This window comes from Somniosus microcephalus, chromosome 7 (assembly GCF_052327205.1).
Source record: "Somniosus microcephalus isolate GS21.2 chromosome 7, FLI_Smic_1.0, whole genome shotgun sequence".
Classification (NCBI taxonomy): domain Eukaryota; kingdom Metazoa; phylum Chordata; class Chondrichthyes; order Squaliformes; family Somniosidae; genus Somniosus; species Somniosus microcephalus.
The window spans coordinates 63,012,204-63,036,897 of record NC_140993.1 but is presented as its reverse complement, the minus strand read 5'-3'; the positions used below and the strand labels follow the sequence as shown (position 1 = coordinate 63,036,897).

The window sequence follows — 24,694 nt, the reverse complement described above, 5'->3', positions numbered from 1 at the left end:
ACCTCAGTATTTTGTAATCTCTCCCCATTTAAATAATAATTTGCTTTTTTATTTTTCCAACCAAAGTGGATAACCTCGCATTTTCCCACATTATACTCCATCTACCAGATTTTTGCCCACTCACTTAGCCTATCTATATCTCTTTGGAGATTCTTTGCTTCCTCCACACAATTTGTTTTCCGACTTATCTTTGTATCATCAGCAAATTTGGCTACATTACACTCGGTTTCTTCATCCAAGTCATTAATATAAATTGTAAGTAGTTGAGGCCCCAGCACTGATCCCTGCGGCACCCCACTAGTTACAGTTTGCCAACCTGAAAATGACCCATTTATCCCGACTCTCTGTTTTCTGTTAGTTAGCCAATCCTCTATCCGTGCTAATATATTACCCCCAACCCTGTATAAGAGCTCACTTAAAACCTATCTTTTTGCCCAATTTTTGTTCTTTTCTTGCTGCTCAGCATCCACTTCCCTCTGTGGAATACCGTGGGACATTTATACAAGTAGTTGTTTCATGGCAGTGGAGACCCACCTTTTGTGGGTCTTGAATTCTGACAGATTCTCATTTAAACTATTGCCTGCCACCTGTTGGGGAGCAAGCTTGGGGGAGAAATATAACCCGGGGGAGAGGAGCAGCATGAAGCTGGTATAGTACCACTGTTCAAAACCAATGACAATAAGGCAAAATACCTCAGGTTTTATACAGCTCAAAATTCAAGTGTAGCCCAGGCCTGGAAGGATAGTAGTACAGTCAACTCTTTTTTATCTGGCACCTATGGGACCAGGATGGTGCCGGTTAATGGAAAATTCTGGATAACAGAGAGGTTTATCTAGCAAGGCAATTTTTAACACACTGACTAACTCGGCCACCGCAGGTGACTTGGACTCGGCAAAACGAGTGCTGGATGGATTCGGCAAGATTACCGGTTATCTGTTTTGCCAGTTATTAAAGTATTCCAGATGATTAAGTGCCGTTTAAACAAGAGCTTACTGTATTGTGATTATGTTAATTGACTAGCAACCCAGTGACCACGAGCTTAAAATCCCACCATAGTAAGTTGAATTTTATAAATCTGGTAATTTGTGGGCTAGCACCAGAAAAGTAAATATAAATGGCACTGGACTGTTGTAAACGCCTAGTTGGTTCCTACCACTACCTGGTTAGCCTACGTGTGACTCCAGTCTCTCACTATGTGGTTAACTGAGCGCTCTCTGATGTGGTCTATCCCACCACTGTCTTCTCAAGTCAACTAGGGCTGGGCAATAAATGCAGCCTTGCCAGTACTATGTACTCTCATAAACATAACGGCCCAGAAAATCGGGTCGGGGGCTTCCCGCGGGCGCAAGCCCCCGACCTGCACTTACCTAGCGCGCTGGCCGTTGAGCTGTAGTGCCCCGTGGAATTCCGATCCGGGGCCTGGTCCAGCTGCCGGCACACAGTGCTTGCGTATCCCAGGGGCGCAGTTAGTTCGATGCGTCCCTTGGGATCACGTGGGCCATGGGGAGCCAATCGGAGCAGGGAATGCTCCATTCATAAGTCTTGACAGGAAGTGCTGTCAAGACTTATAAATACTACGGCCCCAAATTAGCACTAAACCTTCAAATACATTTTTTAAAAAATCACATTTTTTAAATAAACTATAAATTACATTAAATAACTATTTTAAACAATAATTTAAATTTTTGAAAAAAATAATTTTTTATTCTAACGGCTAAAAATAAATTACCTTGCTTTAAAGTATTTAAAAATAATAAACCTGTGGAAAAAATGTTTTAATTTTAATTTAATTCACCACTTACCTTGTAAAAAGTAGGCCTTACGCCTGCTTTTTAAATGTGTAAATTCTGCAGGCTTACCCTCCCGGGAAAACCTGTAAAAAAAAAACTAAGTTTGATGTGCACGCGCAGCCTCCCCTGCGCATGCGTTCGACCTCTGAACCTCTTCGTTTAGCGGAATGGAAGTGCCGGTTTCCCGCGCATGCGCAGTGCATGCAGGATACCGGCACTTCCATCGGGCCCACGGGTGAGTACCCAGCGCGTACTCACCCGTGGAGACCTGAATATCTAGGCCAATATTTCTAAGTTGTACCCTTTGTGTTTATTACTGTTTAAAGTGGATGTAGCATAAAAATTTCAGACTGCTGCCGTGACACTTTGCTGCAGTCTCAGTGACTACATGGCATGGGCTTCACAGGGAAAGGGACACTGCCAATTCAGGCCTTTGGAGAATGTTTAGTACTGTGCTTCTTATGGGTGCAGCACTCAGCATTCCTGAGCCAGTGTACTTTTACTCTTTGATTGTGTTGGAGCCCTGCCAAGAATGCTGTAATCATTCTGGCTATCAGCAGAGCTGGAAGCTTATAGTCAGTGAATTCTCTGCTACTCGACTTGCTCATGTTGACAATCACAGTTTATATCCCATTCTAAGTTTGGAGTTTCTCAGTTGGATTTCCAGCTCCTCCTCAGTTTTCAACAGTTAAAAGAACTGGCTTTCCTCCCTTTTCCATGGTATTTCACTTGTCAGTGTATGTACATCAAAGCATTCCTTTATTATCTGTTTCAGTTGACTCTGGCTAGCTTCTTACTGAGGGTGTGTTCCACTTAGGAATATCATTTAGCGTTTGCTATTATTCTGAATGACTAGCAAGGCCCTTCCCTAGCTCCAGAAATAGTTGCCTTTGGAAAAAATAATAGCTAATTTTTCTTCAATATATTTTATGTTCAGTTTAGAGCACACGGACATACATATCAGTGTTGACATCCCAGACTCCTCCTTTCGATGACAGTCCTCCTCATCTGACCTATTTCCTCTGCTCCTTTTGACCCACCCACCCCCGCCCTCCAATGGCAAGTGAGAGGAAATCGTGAATTTTTTTTCATCACAAAGTTTAAAACTATCTGCTCACATTCCTACCTGCACCCAACAACCCCAAACTCTTGGCCCATTCTCATATAGAATCATAGCATCATAGAAATAAAATTTAAAAATTCCTTCCTGGAATGTGGAAGTCGATGGCAAGGCCAGCAGTTATTGCCCATCCCTAATTGATCTTGAGAAGATATGGTGAGCCGCCTTCTTGAACCGCTGTAGTCCTTATAGAGTCATAGTCACAGAGTTATACAGCACAGAAAGAGGCCCTTCGGCCCAACGCGTCCACGCTGGCCATCAAGCCCTGCCTATTCTAATCCCATTTTCCAGCACTTGGTCCGTCGCCTTGTATGCTATGACGTTTCAAGTGCTCATCTAAATGCTTCTTGAATGTTGTGAGGGTTCCTGCCTCTACCACCCTTTCAGGCAGTGAGTTCCAGATTCCAACCACCCTCTGGGTGAAAAAGTTTTTCCTCAAATCCCCTCTAAACCTCCTGCCCCTTACCTTGAAACTATGCCCCCTGGTTATTGACCCCTCTACTAAGGGGAAAAGTTCCTTTCTATCTACCCTATCTATGCCCCTCATAATTTTGTACACCTCAGTCAGGTCCCCCCTCAGCCTTCTCTGCTCTAAGGAAAACAACCCCAGCCTGTCCAGTCTCTCCTCATAGCTGAAGCGCTCCAGCCCAGGTAACATCCTGGTGAATCTCCTCTGCACCCTCTCCAATGCAATCACATCCTTCCTATAGTGTGGCGACCAGAACTGCACACAGTATTCCAGCTGTGGCCAAACTAGCGTTTTGTACAGCTCCATCATAACCTCCCTGCTCTTATATTCTATGCCTCGGCTAATGAAGGCAAGTATCCCATATGCCTTTTTAACCACCTTATCTACCTGTCCTGCTGCCTTCAGGGATCTATGTACATGCACACCAAGGTCCCTCTGATCCTCTGCCCTTCCTAGGGCCCTACCATTCATTGTGTATTCCCTTGCCTTGTTAGTCCTCCCAAAATGCATCACCTCACACTTTTCAGGGTTAAATTCCATTTGCCACTGTTCTGCCCATCTAACCAGCCCATCTATATCGTCCTGTAGCCTGAGGCTTCCCTCCTCGCTATTTAACACTCTACCAATTTTCGTGTCATCTGCAAACTTACTGATCATACCTCCTACATTCATATCTAAATCATTAATGTACACAACAAACAGCAAAGGAGCCAGCACCATTCCCTGCAGTACACCACTGGACACAGGCTTCCAGTCACAAAAACAACCTTCGACCATCACCCTCTGCCTCCTGCCACTAAGCCAATTTTGGATCCAATGTGCCAAATTGCCCTGGATCCCATGGGCTCTTACCTTCTTGACCAGTCTCCCATGTGGGACTTTGTCAAAAGCCTTACTGAAGTCCATGTAGACTACATCAACTGCACTACCCTCATCCACACACCTAGTCGCCCCCTCGAAAAATTCAATCAAATTGGGTGACATGATCTCCCCCTGACAAAGCCATGCTGACTATCCTTGATTAATCCTTGCCTCTCCAAGTGGAGACTAATTCTGTCCCTCAGAATTTTTTCCAATAATTTCCCTACCACTGATGTTAGACTCACTGGCCTGTAATTCCCTGGTTTATCCCTACTACCCTCCTTGAACAATGGTACTACGTTAGCTGTTCTCCAGTCCTCTGGCACCTCCCCTGTGGCCAGAGAGGTTCTGAAAATTTGTGAGCCCCTGCAATCTCCTCCCTTGCCTCACACAGCAGCCTGGGATACATCTCGTGAGGGCCTGGGGATTTATCCACTTTTAAGCCCACTAAAACCGTTAGTACCTCTTCCCTCTCAATACTAATTTGTTCAAGTATATCACAATCCCCCTGCCTAATTTCTATGCCTACGTCGTCCTTCTCCATAGTGAACACAGATGCAAAATATTCAAAGGTACTCCCACAGTGCTGTTAGGATGGGAGTTCCAGGATTTTGACCCAGCAACGATGAAGGATCGGCAATATACTTCTAAGTCAGGATGATGTGTAACTTGAAGGAGAGCTTGCAGGTGATGGTGTTCCCATGCGCCTGCTGCCCTTGTCCTTCTAGGTGGTAGAGGTCGTGGTTTTGGGAGGTGCTGTCGAAGAAGTCTTGGTGAGTTGCTGCAGTGCATCTTGTAGATGGTACACACTGCAGCCACGATACGCTGGTGGTCGAGGGAGTGAATGTTTAAGGTGGTGGATGGGGTGCTGATCAAGCAGGCTGTTTTGTCCTACAGCACAAGAGGAGGCCATTCGGCCCGTCATACCTATGCTGACTCTTTGAAAGATCAGTCGTGCTTAATCCTACACCCCCGCTTTTTGTCTGTAGCACTGTAAGTTCCTCATCCTCAAGCACCTGTCCAAATCACTTTTAAAATAATTTTTTGAATCAGCTTCCGATTTCCAGGTAGTGCGTTCCAGATCCCGACAAATCTGAGTCAAAAAATTTCTCCTCATTTTCCCTCTAGATCTTTTGCCAATGATTTTGAATCTATGACCTCTGGTTATTGACCCACTCGCCAGAGGGAATAATTGTTCTCTATCTACTCGATCAAAACTTCATCATCTTGAAGATTAGGCCACCTCTTAACCTTCTCTTTTCCAAGGGGAGCAGTCCTAACTTTGCCAACTTCTCTTCATATCACTCTGTAGCTCCTCCCCCATCTCCTTCTCTGTCTCATTGAGCTTGTCTACTTCCTGAGACCTATATCCTCAGGACCTAGCTTTTCACCACATAGCCACCCCTCAACTACACAGAGCTCACTGGGATTCATAAAATCATAGAAATTTACCGCACAGAAGGAGGCCATTCGGCCCAACATGTCTGTGCCAGATTTGGAGGAGCGCAGAGTTCTCGGAGGGATATAGGGTTGGATGCAGTTGCAGAGATAGGGAGGGGTGAGGCTGTGGAGGGATTTGAACACATGGATGAGAATTTTATAATTGAGGCATTGCTGGACTGGGAGCCAGTGTAGGTCAGCGAGCACAGGGGTGCTGGGTGGACGGTACTTGTTGTGAGTTAGGATGCGGGCAGCAGAGTTTTGGATGAGCTCAAGTTTATGGAAGATGGGAGACCAGCCAGGCGAGCACTGGAGTAGTTGACTTGTCATCCAGTTGTCTGTTCAAACCTATTTATAAACATATAAACTTTCCCAGTATATGTCATTGGTGAGTACATCTTGAACAATCACGGGCATGTTACCAATACGCGCAGCTGGTGGGTGAGGTATCTTACCTCTGCCAGAAAACTTCAGTGGCATTCCTTGAAGCCCGTGTACTTCCACTTCCTTAATATCGGCCATCTCTGCCCGTGCCTCAATCTGCCTGCTGCTGAAATCCGACTATTCCAATGTTCTCCTGGTCGGCATCCCATCTTCGATGCTTTAACTTAAACTTTAGCTCATCCAAAACTCTGCCGCCCCTACCTATCTCAGTAACGTCCTCCAGCCTTACAACCCTCCAAGAACTCTGCAGGCCGTTGTTGATAACTTGTCCCAGCAGTGTCAAACCAGCAGGGATGGCCAATGCATCCATGATCTTGGTGAAGTAGCGTAAGTTATTTTTTCTACCATTTTGGTTCTGGTAATCGTTTCTCTGTTTTTGCAGAGTGAGGTGAGGATCAAGTTTGAGCATGAAGGAGAAAAACGGCAAGTTATATTTTTAGATTATTTAACAAAAAGTCTTTTGTTTCATTTATTAAGAATTTGACCAGATTTCTGTATGTAAGGACTTCACTGGTTTTGGCTTTCTAAATGGAAATTTGTAGAAGTAAATCAATTAGCAAAATTATGTGAGAAATCAATTTAAAAAAACAAGCTTCCTCCAATGACAATGCATAACATTGCCCAGTGTGGTATGGACTACACACTTGCAAGGTCCAAGGTTGAGCTGGTTAATTTCAACTGGAGCGGCATTGGGGGAGCTGCAATTCACCTCAGTATCTCCCTGTTAGGCCGGGGGGAAATGTGGGTGGGTGGCGGTAGAGGGGGGAAGGAGTACATCTGGTTTTACACAACTGATTACTGAACAGAGCTCCCTGCTGGAAAGGATGTTCATGCGTGTGGATGTTAGGTGAGGACAGGATTGGCTTTGTTAGTGATTTCCTCACCCATCCCCCTTAGCTTTTCTAGCAATCTGTATACTTGATTAATCTGTAGTTATGCCCTGTCCATTGAATCTGTGCAGTCAGGCGAGAATGATCAGAGTTCAGAAATAGGGAAATTCCTTTCTATAAAAAGAAACAGGTCTTGAGAAAAACCTGCAAACATTCACTGTATTGGCTCACATTAGGAAGAATGACCACTTGACCAAGACCTAGAGGGTGGCTATTGTTTGAGATACCAGGAGGTGAAGGGAGGGAGAACATTGATGGACCTTAAAGCTATTTTAGATTCCCAAAAACTGCTCTGAGGTTCTTGCTTCTTCATTAAGGGATTGTAATATTTTATGTAATCTGAGGATTTCTTTTTTTAAAAGGATCATGCAGTTCCCGAGACCAGTAAAGTTGAAAGACTTGCTACAAAAGGTCAATGATGCTTTTGGACAGCAAATGGAGTTACACTTTATTAACAATGAGGTACATTTTTCTAATGCTCTGCATGCTTAATTTGTTAGTTATTAGCTTTCTGCACAATGCGCGTAGTGTCTGTGCAGTCACCAGTGCAACCATCGCACCAGATGGTCAGCAATGTCCTAACCAACATTTAGCATCAGCCTGTTTGTCAATATTTACTTCACTGCTTGGCTCCGTTTGAAATCCTGGCTCCCCTGTCTTTCCCATGTTGCTCTGCAGTTTCCCTGTACGGCAGCTCCAATGCTACAGGCATGGGAGGGAAAAGAAAATGGTGGCAGAGGTAAGGAAGAGAAGGAAAAAGGAGGAGAGAAAAATATGAATAATAGAGAGATAAAAATGAGGGAGAGAATGAAATAAAAGTGGAGAAGGAGAGCAAGAAGCATAGGCAGGGTGAGCCAAATGACCACCTCCTGTTCTGTATAATTTCTATGATTTTATGATTGCATAAGTGAAGGAGGAGATATATTTGTTTTTCAGACTTTGGCAATAGGGGTGTGATAGGTTGAGTTTGTTGATGGACCCAGTGTGAAAGAGTTTGATAACTAATGAATCAGATAATTTATTGTTGAGAATAACAATTGGTGTGGGTAGGAATTTGTGTGGGTGCGGCCTGTGGGGTCAGGCCTCTGGTGTCCCTACTATCACTTTTTTCAGACATTGAGGGGGAAAATTTCAGTTGTTTGCACCTCCTGTTAGCGCCTTAAGAGGGCGCTAATTGGGCACAGAGCAACTAGTGCCCGGGTGCGGCGATGTTTGCGCTGCTCGCGAAATTAACCAGACATTTTGCGGCGGCGCTAAACACTACCGCCACGATCTCCTGCGCCGGCAGATTGTGACGTCAATCGAGTGCGCAACGCCCCGTTAGCGCCCCGGATCGGATATTGAGTGGCACCCCCTGCCTTACCGCCTGCCGCTAGCGACGACAGGTTGAGGGGAGCGTTATGCTGTCAGAAAGGGACTAGGGGAGCGCTATTTAAAGGCGACCGCTTCCTGCCTTTTTTTGTCGGTGACATTTTTGCACCACGCATTCTGAGAGAGAGACTTCTGGAGAGATTCAACGCTGTGTGAAGGAGTTTTGGGTACTGAGCAGCACTTTGCAGGTTTATTTTGATTTGCCCTTCCTTGCTTCGCCAGCGCTCTGAGGTAGCGCCTCGCTCCTCGGCCTTTGCGCCTTAAGACAGGTGTGAAGTGCCTGATTTAGCGCTCCAATCACCTCCAGGGGCGATAAAAGCCAAGTTTGCTCTCGGAGGCGATAATTAGCGCCAGGCGCTAAACTTTGCACACGGCCGATAATGGCGCCCCAAACGGGGCGATACTGAATTTTTCCCCCTGAGCGTGATGTTGGTGGGGTGGGGGTGGGGGGGCGGGGGGATGAGGGGGTTGGAAGTAGAGTCATGGGAGGTGCCCAAGACCGTGGTTGAAGAGGTAGATTTTGAGTAACTTTTGAAGGTGAGCTGTGCTGTAGGAGTTCAAGTAGAGAATTGCACAGTGCAACCATGCAGTAGCTGAGGGCTGTGCCTTAGATGGTGAATCAAAAAAGAGAGCAGGCTGAGTAGACGAGTGAGGAGATTGTAAGGTGTAGGGATGTAGGAGGTTGAGAGATATGGTGGGAGTGAATGGCTTGTAAATGAAAATGAGGATTGTGAAATCCATGCACTGGGGGACAGAGAGCCAGTGCTGATAAACAAAGATAAGTGTGATAAGTGAGTGGGCCTTAGTACACGATAGGATCCAGGCAGTGGAATTCTTGTTGAGTTCAGGTTTGTGTAAGAAGAAACTCAGTGAGAAATGTGCTGGGGAAGTCAAACCTGGAGAGTTTCTAGTTATGCACTAATCTGCACATTCTCGTAACTTTGTTTATGTGTGTTTATAAATTACCATGTAGCTTCGCACTCCATTACGATGCCAGAATGAATTGGACAAAGCAGTTGAGTACTTGGACCTCAATTCTAGTATGAAAAGCCTGAGGATTTCAGTTATGCCTCGAAAAAACAGCCATGTGAGTTTTCTTGCATAATAAATACTTTCACCTATATTTTTCTTGAGTCAAAGCTATTTGTTAGGTTTTGGCTGATAGACTCTTCATACAAGTCACGCAGGTGGCAATGGAAGCATTGGTGTAGTGTGAACATTGAAAGATAGGTTTGGATGAATAAGGATCTTTGGCCATTTTTGATCTCATCCTTCCAGAATACCAGCACTACCATAACAACCGCACTGTCTTCCCATTACAACCCTACCGTCTTGCTGTTACATCTGCTAGCTGTTTCTTAAATAAGCCCAATGTCCTGGTCACAACCACTCTTCCTGGCAACCCGTTGATCACCTTTTGTGTCAAGAAAGATTTCCTGATGTCTGTCCTAAACTTGTCCTTCATAACCCTGAACCTCTCACTTCTTGTCCTGCATATTTGAAAGTGTTGCCCTGGGTTTACTTTCTATATCCGATTAAGTATCTTGTATGCCTCTATAATCTCCACTCCAAGACATCTCTTTCTGAGGCTGAAGCTTGTAACATCATTACTCCAACACAGGACCAGCCTTGTTGCTGTCCTCTCCTCTGCCTCTAGGTCCTGGTTGGCCCTAAACTGTGAACTGTAGGGAAGAGTAAAATTCCTGACTTCCATCACTGCATTGCAAGCAGGGGCCACATATATAACTGGAAATTCTTCTGAGCCAAGTAATTAATATGTTTGAGCTCTGTATTAGCTTGGCTTTGGAACTCCCACCTGGCATGAAATGTGAGATCAGCTTGCAGTTGGCAAGGTCATGTTGTGAATGCATGCTTTCCTGTGGTAGACAATCAAAGAGTCCTGATGCATGATTTACAAGATCAAAAATCACATATTCAAATATTTACTAGAACCAACAATCTTCCCTGTTTTGGTTGCTAATACTACTTCCTGGCACTGTATGACTCAGTAATTCCTCTCAACCAGCACCCTACATTAATGCTGTACAATATACTTATTGATGTTAATCCAACTCCCTTGCACTGTTAGGTTCAGTAACTATTCTTAACCAGTGCTCTGTATTAATGATTCTACAGTAGTTCTATTGATATTCAGCGTGGGGTTCATTCAGTGCCCTATGTTACTGGCTGTATCTGACTTGATAATCCAGTTACCTCATACAATCAGAATTAATGATTCCTCTCAGTCAGCACCCAGTAACTGACTATACTCCTCTTGTTAATCCCGCTCCATCACACTGTCGGGCTCCGTAATTCCTCCCAGCCAATGTTATTGATTGTATCGCTCCTGTTGTTAATCCAGCTCCCTCACACCGTCGGGCTCAGTAATTCCATTCAGTTTGCTACCCGTGATACTATCAGCAACTATGGTTGAAACAAATATTCAAAACAAATAGAGAGGAAAAAGAAATTAGAAGTCAGATCTCTAAGAGTTGTTTTGTAAAGAGGTTAGTGAAAATAAGCAGTGCTGCAAACCGTGTGCCTCCAAGCACAAATGAACAGTTTCCTCCTGAAAACTGCAAACGTGGAATTATGTAGCAGCAACGAACAACAGCATCAGCATTACGCCAAAAACACTTCAGTTAAAATCGAGTACAGAAAGAGCTGGAAATAGGCAGTGTGTCTGTCAGCATCTGAATGAGAAAAGACAGGTTAATATTTCAGACATAGATCCTTCATCAAAACACAAGGTTCTTCCCCCAAAATGTTAACCTAACTTTGTCTCTCCGATGCTGCTAGGCTTACTCTGCATTTTCTGTCTACTCCGATTTCCAGCATGAGCATTTTGTTTTTAGTTTATCAATTCTGCTGCTTAAACAATTTATTATTTATGTTGTTTCTATGCGATTCTGACAGGTGAACTGTAAAACCACAGAGAAGCTGCCTGAAATTAGAATGTCTAAGTCTATGGGAGACTTGTTGGGATCGTTGTATAAGGGGACTGAGCGACATCGGAAACTGTCAACAGGTGAGGCAGCTGGTACAACCTTGTTACGTAAAATAACCAGCAAAGATGCGATATTGTTAGGCTCTCATGTGGCTCTCCGGGTTTATCCAGTGAATAGCTGAGCCGTACTGACCAAGAAGGACCCAATGTGGTTGCCAGCCTGTTCTAGATTAGCTGATCTCACTTTTTCCCTTGACTGCGAGTGCGGATAGTCAACCTACTCCTGGGCCTATTTTCAAAATCCAGTCTGAAATGGCAGGTATAAATGAGTAAGCGTCTTGGGATGTTTTACTACATTACAAATTTTTACTATGCTATATAAATGCAAGTTGTTGTTGTAGGGAAGACCCATGATGATTTCTCAGTTGTGGTTTTTCCTCCCTTTTCCTTACCCCAGTTGAATGTCAGAGATTTGAGAATTCAGCAGAAAGGGAATAAAACCCATCTTCACTGTTGCACAGCACCCTGTACTGAGATGGGCAGCACCACTGTTCTCAGCCCCTTTTTCCTTAACGCTATTATTTTTGTCAGTCTCATCCTGTCTCATCCAGAATTCTGTTGCCCAAGTCCTATATGGCACTAATTCCCATGTACCCAGCAACCCTGTCCTCGCCAAACCCCACTGGCTCCTTGACCCTGAATGTCATCCCTTCATGGCCTTGCCACACACTATTTCTGCAGCCTTCTCCAGCGCACGCCCTTTGCTCTGGTCTTCTGTGCGCCTTTCTGCCTGAACCCCACTCCACCGTTGGTTATCAAGGCCTCTGCACTGTGGAATTCCCTTCCTCATCACAGCTCTCACCACTTTCAAAAATCTCCTCAAAATAATCCTCTTCAACTGCACTTTCTGCGACATCCCCTGACCCTCCTCCTACTTGGTGTCCACTCTCTGTTTGTGAAGCGATTTTAGACATTTGTTACAATAAAGAGACTACATTAATGCAACTTGTTGCAGTTGTAGTTATTGTTGAAGACCCCTGAATTTTGGCTCCTAGGTCGCTACTCTGGTACCTTGTCCAAGTGTCCATTCTTCATGTGTGAGCCGAAACAGTGAGTGTGGTAGGCTATTTGGCTAGGGAAGGTATTACAGTAGTGTTCAGTCCTGTCCTCAACTGATGTTCACACACATCCACACTTTCTAGAAAGAGACATTGGATAGCGACAAGGAGCAAGAAAAGTGGCTGTTTATTTTTTTATTTTCCCCCTCATAGCCCAGAGCCAGAGGTTAATTGTAGCGTCCCCTGCCACCATCTCGTCGACCCCCCCCCCCCCCAACTGTTGGGCTGGCTGTGATCAACTAACTCAGCATAGAGCAGGCATTGAAGCCCAGGCCTTCTGACCTGTTTTGTTCATTCCCAAAATGCACAGCGGGCCTGAAAATTTGCACGGGCAAGGTCTTGGCAATCACGGAACTCCACCATTGAGCCCATCAAAATTTGTAAGGGTTCAGGCAGAAAACACTGCAGGAGCGGGTCTTCGGTGCGGTGTGGGTGCATCTGCAACACCCCCCACCTGGCAAAGACTGTAGAAACTCTGCCGTAACTTGGGAGTCCCGGGGTCGCCGGGGAGAGACGGGAACATAATTTTAAAAAAATGATCAGCCACCTTTGGGGGTCTAGATCCACCCCTGGCCTGACCGCCCACCCTCCTCATCTGATGGGGCTCACTTGCGCCCTTCTGGAAGCTGGTGCATCTCATCTCATTTGGCATCTGGCCGAATCCCACTAAGACTGAGGAAGCAAGAACTCCCAGTGTGACAAACCTCCAGCCTTGGCGCTAATCCTTTCACAGCAGTGGCGTTGTGTGGGGAGGGGGTCAGGGGCATCAAACAAGGCCACTACAAACTTCCGCGTAGGCTGGGATCCCATGTATCTGAGTCCGGACGGAGTTTCAGATGGTTCCACTGGATCCCTCCGGAGTTACGGCAGGAACCCACCAATACGAGTACATTTGGGGCCAGTGCATTTACCCAGGAAGTTGTTGGGGGAGCTGTGAAATTCATTATTTTTGTTTGGAGCTTATTTTGTGCTAGAGTCAGTTTTAAATGAACGGGTTTACCCTCAAAGATGGGTATTTACGGCTACAGCCAAAGACACATTTTTTGTTATCAGAAGACTGACTCCAGTTGGTTTTTGTTAATCATGTGCTTCCTGCAACATTGGCAGCTTAGGCTAACTTCCTCTACTCGTTCCCACAAAGGTTTGTGTACCTCAGTACGTCTGATAACAGCCTTGACATTGAAGTGCCACTGGTTTTTGTGAGTGCAGAGTGCACAGTTTAACTCTTACAGAAGATCATTTTGTTAGTTCTAATTTTTGGTCAAAAAAAAATCCAGTTAAAGTGAACCTTTCTGTATATTATCTGCTATATATAAGCAGTAGAATGGCTATGTATTCATTTTGAAAGAGAAGCAAGACTTGCATTTATATAGCACCTTTCACAACCTCAGGACATCTCAAAGCACTTTACGGACAATAACGTGCATTTGAAGTGTAGTCACTGTTGTAATATAGAAAACGCTGTAGGCAATTTACGCACAGCAAGGTCCCAAAAACAGCAATGTGATAAATGCCCAGATAATCTGTATTTAAGGTGTTTGTTGAGGGATAAAGGTTGGCCAGGACTCCCCTGCTTTTCTTCAGATTAGTGCCATGGGACCTATTACATCAACCTGAGAGGGCAGACGAGTCCTCCGTTTAATGCCTCCTCAGAAAGACAGTACATCTGATAATGCTGCACAACCTTACTGGACTGTCAGCCCAAGGACTGGAGTTATCAAATGGGTGGGGAGGACTGGGAATAAGTAATGTTCTCCTAGATTTCCCTTAATGGTTTAACAGTCAGGCTAGAGTCTGACAGGAAAGCTTGTTACTGATAAGTTAACACTGATTCTTTTGATTCCCAAGACTTTCAACAGCATTTTTATAACAACACTTCATATCAGAAAATGGCATGTCTACTGACAGAATAAATGTTTCTGTCTGGGGCTTTTTTTCTTTAAAATAAAATCCATTAAAATTACTGATTAACTCTGGGTGCTGTAGCACATGGAACAAGAACACTGAAAATTTTCCACAGATGCCCAGCAAAAAGAAGGAAACATTAGGAGGGTGACTGAAAGCTTGGTCAAAGATGTGGGTTTTCAGAAAGGTCTTAAAGGAGGAGAGCAAGGGCAACTAGAGATGGGCAATAAATACTGGCTTTGCCAGCGATGCCCACATACCCAAATAAATAAATAGCTTGAGGATAGAAAAAAATGAATACCAACCCTACCATCACCTATTACAGCTTGTGGCTTTTTAAATGATTCCAGTGTCCTGACTTCAACTACCCTTCCTGGCAACATGCAGCAGCTGCTGAACTTCTTCTGTAAAAAGAAGCACTTCATGGCGAACACCAACTTGTCCAAAATTAATAACTTATAAGAAATAGGAGCTGGAGGAGGCCATTTGGCCCTTCAAGCCTGCTCCGTCATTCAACAAGATCATGGCTGATCTTCTACCTCAACTCCACCTTCCTGCACTATCCCCATATCCCTTAATTCCCTTTGTTCCCAAAAATTTATCGACCTCTGTCTTGAATATACTCAATGACTGAGCATCCACAGCTCTCTGGGGTAGAGAATTCCAAAGATTCACAACACTTTGAGTGAAGAAATTTCTCCTCATCTCAGTCCTAAATGGCCGACCCCTTATTCTGTGACTGTGACCCCGTGTTCTAGATTCCCCAGCCAGGGGAAACATTTTCCCAGCATTAACCCTGTCAAGCCCCTTAAGAATTTTATACATTTCAATTAGATCACCTCCTTCTTCTAAACTCTAAGGAATATAGGCCTAGTCTACTCAATTTCTCCTCATAGGGCAATCCTCTCATCCCAGGAACCAGTCTAGTGAACCTTCGCTGCACTCCCTCTATGTCTTTCCTTAGGTAAGGAGACCAGAACTGTACACAGTACTCCAGGTGTGGCCTCATCAATGCCCTGTATAATTGTAGTAAGACTTCTTTACTCTTATACTCTAATCCCTTTGTAACAAAAGCTAACATACCATTTGCTTTCCTAATTCCTTGCTGTACCTGCATGTTAACTTTCAGTGATTCATGTACAAGGACACCCAGGTCCCTCTGAGTACAAACATTTCCCAGTTTCTCACCATTCAAAAAATATTCTGCTTTTTTGTTTTTCCTACCAAAGTGGATAACTTCACATTTCCCCACATTGTATTCCATTTGCCATGTTCTTGCCCACTCAGTCAACATGTCTATATCTCACTGCAGCCTCTGTGCGTCCTCCTCACAGCTTACTATCCCACCTAATTTTGTATCATCAGCAAACTTGGATACGTTACACTCAGTCCCTTCATTTAAGTCATTAATATAAATTGCAAATAGCTGAGGCCCAAGTACTGATCCTTGCGGTACCCTGCTAGTTACAGCCTGCCAACCTGAAAAAGTCCCATTCATTCTTACTCTCTATTTTCTGTCCATTAACCAATTCTCAATCCATGCTAATATATTACCCCCAATACCATGAGTCCTAATTTTGTGTAATAACCTCTTGTGTGGCACCTTATTGAATGCTTTTTGAAAATCCAAATACACAACATCCACTGGTTCCTCCTTATCCATCCTACTAGTTACATCTCCGAAAAACTCTAACAGATTTGTCAAACACTAGTTCCCTTTCATAAAACCATGTTGACTCTGCCTAATCATATTTTGATTTTCTAAGTGCCCTGTTACCACATCCTTAATAACAGATTTTAGCATTTTGCCTACTACTGATGTCAGGCTAACTGGCCTATAGTTCCCTGTTTTTTTCTCTTCCTCCCTTCTTAAATAGTGGGGTTATGTTTGCTGCCTTCCAATCCTTGGGGACTGTTCTAGAATCTAGCGAATTCTGGAAGATTAATACCAGTGCATCCACTATCTCTACAGCTACCTCTTTTAAAACCCTAGGATGCAGGTCATCAGGTCCAGGAGATTTGTTGCCACTTAGTCCCATTAATTTCTCCAGTACTATGTCTTTACTTATACTGATTTCTTTCAGTTCCTCATTCACTCTAGACCCTTGGTTCCCCATTATTTCTGGAATTTTTTTGTGTCTTCTACTGTGAAGACAGATATAATGGGCTGGATCTTGATACTGGAGGCGTGATGGAGACGGGACTACAACTTTCGGGGTTGTAGTCCCGCCTCCATCGAGTTGTGGCCAACCCATGCGATTTTCACTTGATTGACCTTGTTGAGCCCGCCCAGATTGACATTTCATCTGTCAAGAGCTTTTGACAAATGAAATATCAGCGTTTGACAGCTCTTTGAAGCTGTCAAACACTGACAATCTGTACTCCAAGTTAATTCCTTCCTCTCAGGCTGATTTAGAGATCTCTCCAGAACAGAAAGTTGAATGCTGCAACTTTTGACAGCTTGCGGCCATTCTGCTTTCTGTGCCGGTGAGATGAGGGACTCCCGAGACCTGAAGGAAGGAAGGCTGTAAATGTAAGTAAAACTTCTTTAAACACTTTACACACACCAAACACACTTACCTTTGCACTCATGCACCCATCACTCACCTGAACACTGGACATCTCGAACCCTCCAAGCCCTTCAGCCCGATGGTCCGCCTCGCTAACTTGGCGTGGTTTGGAGCCGTTGGGAATCCCACACTTCAGCAATAAAAATAGGGATTAGGCTAAAAACTGCCTGTTAACTACCTGTTAACAGGCAGTTAATTGGCACTAATCCCCTTCCCGCCTCGGGGAGGCGGGTCCCAGCACAGGTCGGGTATCCGCCTCCTTTGAAACTGGCATGGAGGCGGGTTGGGGGCGGGATGGGTTCGTGCCCCCCCCGATTTCGAGATTTTAACCCCCCACACGCCTCCAATCCTGCCTACACGGCCCAATGAAAATCCTGCCCAATGTATTTGCATAATGTCTCTGCTATTTCCTTATGGCGCATTATAATTTCTCCTGTCTCTGCCTCTAATGGGCCCACATTTACTTTCACTAATCTCTTCCTATTTACATACCGATAGAAACATTTACAATCTGTTTTTAAGTCTCTTGCTAATTTACTCTCATTCTTTTTTCTCTTTCCTTATCAATTTCTTGGTCCTCCTTTGCTGAATTGTAAAATTCTCCCAATCCTCAGGCTTACTATCTTTTTGGCAACATTATAAACCTCTTCCTTTGATCTAATACTATCTTTAACTTCTCTTGTTAGCCACGATTGGACCACTTTTCCTGTGGGGTTTTTGTGCCTTAAAGGAATGTATATTTGTTGTAAATTATGTATTATTTCCTTAAATGCTAGCCATTGCTTGTCTACTGTCATATCTTTTAATGTAGTTTCCCAATCTACCTTAGCCAACTTGCCCCTCATACCTATGTAGTTTGCTTTGTTTAGATTGAAGACCCTAGTTTCAGATTTAACTAAATCACTTTCAAACTCAAGATAAAATTCTATCATATTAAGGTCACTCTTCCCTAAAGGCACCTTTACTACAAGGTTATTAATTAACCCCTTCTGCTGCTGATATCTTATCCTGCATTCAGTCTCACTTGCCATCACCCCGGATATCGCTGAACAGCATTGGCTCCTGGTCCTCCAGTGCCTCAAATTAAAACATGTTATTCTTGTCTTTAAATCCCTCCATGCCCTTACACCCTCTCTGCACCCCCTCTCCAAACTCCTGGACATCCCTCCTTTTCACCCACCAGTGGCAAGTGTGCCTTTAGCTAGTTAGGTCCCACTCTCTGGAATACTCTCCCTAAATCCGTTTGCTCCTTCACCTCCCTCTCCTCCTTTAAGACCCTTATTAAAACCCACTTCTTTGACCAAGCTGTTGGTCACCTTGGGATCGTTTTTTTTCTATGTTGAAGGCGCTATATAAATGTAGGTTATTTTTATTGTCTGTCCTAAATTTACCCCTTACAACTCAGACCTGTTTTATGTCACGGGCCTGATTCTGCAGCACCAGCAAGCGACGGATGAGCAAGCACACGTACACAGTCTTCTGAAAGTAACTAGTTACTTTCCCGTTGCAGCAATCAATGCAACTTTACAATTAGCCTACGCAAAGTTGGGCAGACCACACTGCTCACCTGCGGATAGAAAATCTGGCTGCCAGTGCTCCTGGTGGTGGTCCTGCGGAAACGCCAGTGGAAGCTATCTCTGGTTATTTCTAATTGGTTCTGGCGGTCACTTTATGCACTATGTATGATGCTGTATGCAGCATCAGTGAGCTTAATCTTCACCCTGCACCCCCCACATAGAGAAGACAATTCCCCTGCAATCTATAACATAGGAACAGGAATAGGCCATTCAACCCCCCCGAGCCTGTTCCGTCATTCAATTAGATCATAGCCGATCTATGCCTCAACTCCATTCACCCGCCTGTGTTCCATATCCCTTGATACCCTTACCTAACAAAAATCTATTGATCTCTGTCATAAAAGCTTCAATTGCCCCAGCATTCCACAGACTTTTGGTGAAGAGAGTGACAGATTTCCAACACCCTTTGTGTAAAGAAGTGCTTCCTGATTTCACTCCTGAATGGCCTGGCTCTAATTTTAAGATTGTGCAACCTTGTTCTGGATTCCCGCGCCAGAGGAAATAGATTCTTTTATCAACCCTATCGAATCCATTTATCAGTTTAATCACCTCAAATAGATCACCACTAAATCTTATATACTCAATGGAATATAAATACAAGCCAAGTTTATACAACCTGTCCTCATAATTTAATCCTTTAACCCCCAGTATCATTCTGGTGAATCTGCGCTGCACATCAAACCAGATTCACATCTCTAACATAAACAGAGTAACGAGCATGTGTGTCACTGAGGAGACCTTCAGACTGAACTCTGGTGGGGTTTTTTTATTGCAAAAGTTTTTCATAAAAGCAAGTAAGCTCCTCAATATTTTTTCATTCGTTCTAATTGCCACAGGTTCCCTGCATACTGGTCGTAGCTCGCCTCCTCCTGGGAGCGTCCCTGACGGACAGCAGCAGTTTGCACGTCAAGGATCTTACACCAGCATCCATAGTGAGGGAGAATTCATTCCAGAGACTTTGGAACAAAACGTAAGGGTCATTCTACCTGCCAGATCATTCTGCACTATACGCAGAGGCTGGAGACGCACGTTTATATCCGGTGAAAGTAAATTTCTTGATGCAATAATGATTATATGAGAAGAACTGTATGTCCTACATATTCTTGTCTTAAAGCAGTAAATGCTGGAAGTACACAGTAGGTCAGCCATCCACCGCCCATGGTGGACCCCATCCACCACCTTAAACATTCACTCCCTCCACCACCAGCGTACCGTGGCTGCAGTGTGTACCGTCTACAAGATGCACTGCAGCAACTCGCCAAGACTTCTTCAGCAGCACCTCCCAAACCCGTGGCTTCTGCAACCTAGAAGAACAAGGGCAGCAGGCGCATGGGAACACCATCACCTCCAAGTTCCCCTCCAAGTTACACACCATCCTGACTTGGAAATATATCGCCGTTCCTTCATCGTCGCTGGATCAAAATCCTGGAACTCCCTCCTTAGCACCACTATGGGAGTACCTTCACCATGTGCCTACATCCCAGGAACAAATTTAAAAAAAAGCCAAGATTTGCAAGAAAAACATATATAGTTAATATATCGGGTGAGACCCTGAGGAAGGGATTTTGTTAAAAACTCATGTGGGGTCATTTTGAGTTTGATGGATAGTGTAAAATAGGCAATATTGGATCAGCCACCTGATTTTAATTTTTCTCTGATATTAACACATCTTTCCCGATTTTAATTTCCATTGACTTCAATCGGAAGAAATGTATAATGGGTTGCTGATCCACTATCGCCTGTTTTACACTATTGCCCAAAGCAGAAATGACCCCCACTGTGTGGGGATGAACGCTTGTCCTGTAGCTGCATGGTCATTGGAACTCTGCTGTGGTGCCTCAACATTATTTCCAGCGGACTCGTTACTTCACTTTCAGGTTTGGGAGGGTTTGCACGTAATGTCGATATTCAGCTTTTATAATGTAAGGTGACGTGCAGTCTGCAGTGCATTACATGGAAAAATTAGACCACATGATTGAAATGTGAGCAGTTTATCAATATTATTTCTGATTTAATCTGAGTACACCTTCTCTTAGACTTCTCACAACACTGCCAGTTTTATGAAATTGTGATTGCAGCAGAGTGCTTTGGCTGCTGGGAATTCAGGCATGCACCCCATTATTTCCTTTTATTAAATTAAATGGATGGAAAATCATGACGGGTGTGCCCCTGAAATCCAGAGATGCACTCCCCTTTGGACGTGCAATTTCATAAAATCGGCCCCCGCAAATTTGATGAGTTACTGCTTACCAATTCCCATTTTTTCTCTGCCACTATTAACAGACAGACCTGTAATTAAATAGCATCTTGTATCTCTCAGATACAGAAAATCATCTTGGTGCTTTATAGCACAGAGGACAAAAGCGGAAACCAAGAGGGTGAGGGGAAGCAAAGAGATTGGGAGAAGTAGGGAGGAAAGCACAGTGAAAGAGAAGGGCTTTGGAAAGCAGGGTGGGAGGTGCTAACTGGTGTTGAGGAGGGCAGGGACAATGTGACTGTAAGAGCAGCCACTGAGGGTGGGTTAGAGGGAATGGGAAGTGAGAGTCAGCTCACATGATTGGACAAGCAGTGATATTAGGGTTTGTTTAATTGATCTTAGTCTCTCTATATACATAGCAGATTTATCTAGAACATCTAGAAACCGAAACTATAATAAAGAGTATTCAGCACAGGTTCCAAAAGGGAATGTCATGCTTGACCAACCTTACTGAATTGTTTGAAGAAGTAACAAAAAGGGTAGATAAGGGTAATTCAGTAGACGTAATATATTTGGATTTTCAAATGGTCTTCGATAAGGTAGACTCATGAATAAGGTCAGAACATGTGAAGTCAAGGGAATAGTAGTAGAATGGATAGCAAGCTGGCTACAAAACAGGGAGTAGAGGTTAAAGTTAATTACTCAGATTGGCAAATGGTGGGAAGTGGTGTAGTCACTGTTGTTATGTAGGCAAATGCAGCAGCCAATCTGTAAATAGCACAAACAGCAAATGACATGGAGGACCTGTTGATCTGTTTATCGTGGTGTTTGGAGCAGGTGTGTTGCCGAAACAGCAGGAGAACTCCCCACTTTTTGAATAATGCAGTGGAACCTTTAATATCCACTTGAACTAGTTGAACAGACAAATGCCATCTGAAAGACAGCAGCTCCGGCAATATAGCAACACCTCAGTACTGCACTGAAGTATTAGCCAAGATTTTGAGCTCAAATCCTGGGGCTTAAAGCCATAATCCGCTGACTCAGAGGCGAGTGTTATCAACAGAGCTAAGTTTACACTGTGATCTGGAATTAAAGTTACTGAATAGAATTGAAACAGCATTATGTTGTTTTGAGCATGATCGATGGCAGTTTATATAAATATATAAGAAGCAACCATAAACAGTGGTAAGAAAATTCCTCTGCGTAATTTATTGTAAATGCATTCATGATGATTTCCTCTGCCCCTTATTTCTAATGAAAACTTGAACACATTTAAGAGTCACTGTTTTAATGTAGGGAAACGCAGCAGCCAATTTGAGCACAGCGATGCCCCAGAAATAGCAATGAGATAATGACCGGATAATCTGTAATAGTGATGTTAGTTTACGGATAAATATTGACCAAGACACCGGGGAGAACTCCCCTGTTCTTCCGAATAGTGCCATGGGATCTTTTATGTTCACCTGAGAGGGCAGACAAGGCATTGATTTAATGCCTCATCTGAAAGTCTGCACCTCCATCAGTGTAGCACTCCCTCAGTACTGCACTGGAGTGTCAGCCTAGATTTTGTGCTCGTCTGTGGAGTGGGATTTGAACCTGCAACCTCTGACTCAGAGATGAGAGTACTACCACTGAGCGACGGCTGACACCTAAATGGCCTCAAAACTAAGAATGAGGGGATATTTAAGTAACAAAATGTACTGGTTTTCTACACTTTTCTTCCACGTTACCCACTGCATTGCCAATATATGCTTGATATCTGTAACAGTGCAGGGGTTGATGGTCACTGAATATGCTTCAAGTAGGTGATGTGAGATTACATCCATATCAAAGAATGAACCAATTGTGATATATATGCAGTGCAGATTTATCAAACTAAATGCAGCTGATTGACAGTTTACTTTTCTCAATGGCCTCAAAACTAAGAATGAGGGAATATTTAAGTAACAAAATGTACTGGTTCTCAACTTCTCAAAGTTTACTTTTCTTTCTGACCACAGGTGTTGGACCCGTTCAGCAGTGCTGAAGCATCACTGTCTGGAAGTTGTCAGTCACTGGACAGATCAATAGACAGGTAGATACTTGCAGCTGTGGAAAACAAATTGGATAGCATCAGTGTTTGAATTGTTGTGTTTTGCCGTTTATTAAAAAAATGATCTTTGCTTTTGTTTCCTATTCTCTCTTCTCCTGTAGCTTGATTCAGTGGGTAGCTTGTCACATCAATGTCAGAAGGTTGTAGGTTTAAGTCCCACATCGTAATCTAAGCTGACGCTCCTGTGCAGTACTGAGGGACTGCTGCACTGTCATAGGTGCCGTCCTTTGAATGAAACATTCAGCCAATGTCCTGTTCATGTTGACATTAATGCTGTAAAAAGAAAGATGGTTGTTTGGTATTCTGGAATGATGAGATCAAATGGATTGAAGGGCCTTCTTCATCTTTATCTTTCTTGGGGTGAAAACACCCTTCTTTGCCATGATTCATCCTTTGTATTTGTCTTGGTGGTTGAGAACTATTTATTGATCAAAGTTGAAGATGCACTTCCACAAGGCAAGATTAGCTGAAGCAATTCCTTTTTCTCTTCTCTCTCTCTCTTTCTCTTTGTCCATTGCAATGCTCTCCACTTTCTCGCTCGCCTCTGTGACTACCCCTCCAATTATTTCGAGAACTGCTTCCTCAGCTCCGTGAAGTCTGGCTTGCCTTCCACTCATCTGCTGGTGCTCCCGGCAGTTGTGCGCCACCTTGTCTGCAATAGTGTGTCAATGAGTGTGGTGCAATGTGTTTGGGTGATGTGCCTGCCATGGTTCAATAGCTGGCAGTGTGTGCAATGTGTGAGATGTGGGTGTGAGTCTTGCAGTAGTGGTGTGAGGGTGAAGTGAAGCTATGATTGTGAGGTATGAGCAGTGATTGGTGAAGAATGTTGGTAGGTGAGTGATGGGGGTGTGGTGCATTGAGGCTTGTGGCGCAGATGGTGGGATATGGCATTTGATGATGCATTCACTCACCTTGACCACTCGTGTGAGGTCATTAAATCTTTTGCGGCATTGGATCCAGGTCCTGGGGACAACACTCATTGCAGTAATGGCGTGAACAGTCTCCTCTCACACCCTTCTGGTGTTCAGCCTTGAAGGCCTCCTGCCCCCCTGCGGGTAGGGGACCTGACGGTGTCTTTATACCCATAGGACCAAGGCCTCCAGTGTTGCATCGGAAAATGTTCTATCCCTTTCGCTTCAGCAACAAAGCACCTCTCCTTTAAGTAGTTCAGAGAACCTAGGGCAATTTTTATTGGCCAGTAGACTGCATCCGATATTGCGCTAAGCCAATCAGCAGCGCGTTTAGCGCTGAGATCAGGCTGCAATCATTATAACAAGCAGGCAGCATGAATTTTGCGTGCTCACCTAGTTTACCACTTTGAATGGGCGCGGGCACATAGTGCTGTGCAATGCTCCCTCCCGTTTTCGGGCCTTATCCAATTTCTAGGCCGATGTCCCTAAAAACAGATTGAACACTAGAATTTTTTGAAACCCAAGCTCGATGCCACCTGACCACTAACTTGAATTATATCATTTCCTCTCCAATTCTATCTTTCAGTCTTGCGTTGTCCTGCCCTATAGGCCTTGGCCTGTCACCTAGTTTACTTGTATATAAAAAAAATTCCCCTTCCTGAGAAGAAAAAGTCTATAGCAGTACATCTCTTCGTACAGTGTCCTGCAGGCAAGTGACAAAACCTCTTGATGGAGGTGGCAACAAGGCTTGGAATCCAATGCATTGTTGCTTGAGTGACTGGACTTCAAATACCTTGAAGAAAGGTTAACAAAAATAAATATGATGGAAGGAAAATTGAAGAGATGTACAATTTGGTGTCCTAAAAGAGTGGTGATTGTGCGTTGGTAACACAAGATTTCCCAATCACAGCCATTTTGCTGGGGACGGGAGAATGCTAAGTGGAGATCAGATATCTCCCATTAGGGAGAAAGTGGAAGCCTCAGAATGTCAT

The 24,694-nt window shown here is 44.1% G+C and overlaps 1 protein-coding gene across 2 annotated transcripts in view; it reads left to right on the top strand.

Annotated features, from left to right (window-relative positions):
- Nucleotides 1-24,694, top strand: part of map3k22 (mitogen-activated protein kinase kinase kinase 22) — a 157,643-nt gene that overhangs the window by 59,860 nt on the left and 73,089 nt on the right. For both annotated transcript variants that reach the window (XM_085992505.1, XM_085992506.1), the window contains exons 4-9: nt 6,507-6,547; nt 7,377-7,476; nt 9,359-9,472; nt 11,302-11,413; nt 19,339-19,472; nt 22,700-22,773. In XM_085992505.1, coding sequence (XP_085848631.1) covers nt 6,507-6,547; nt 7,377-7,476; nt 9,359-9,472; nt 11,302-11,413; nt 19,339-19,472; nt 22,700-22,773 — 575 coding nt within the window. The remainder of the gene's footprint in view (nt 1-6,506; nt 6,548-7,376; nt 7,477-9,358; nt 9,473-11,301; nt 11,414-19,338; nt 19,473-22,699; nt 22,774-24,694) is intronic.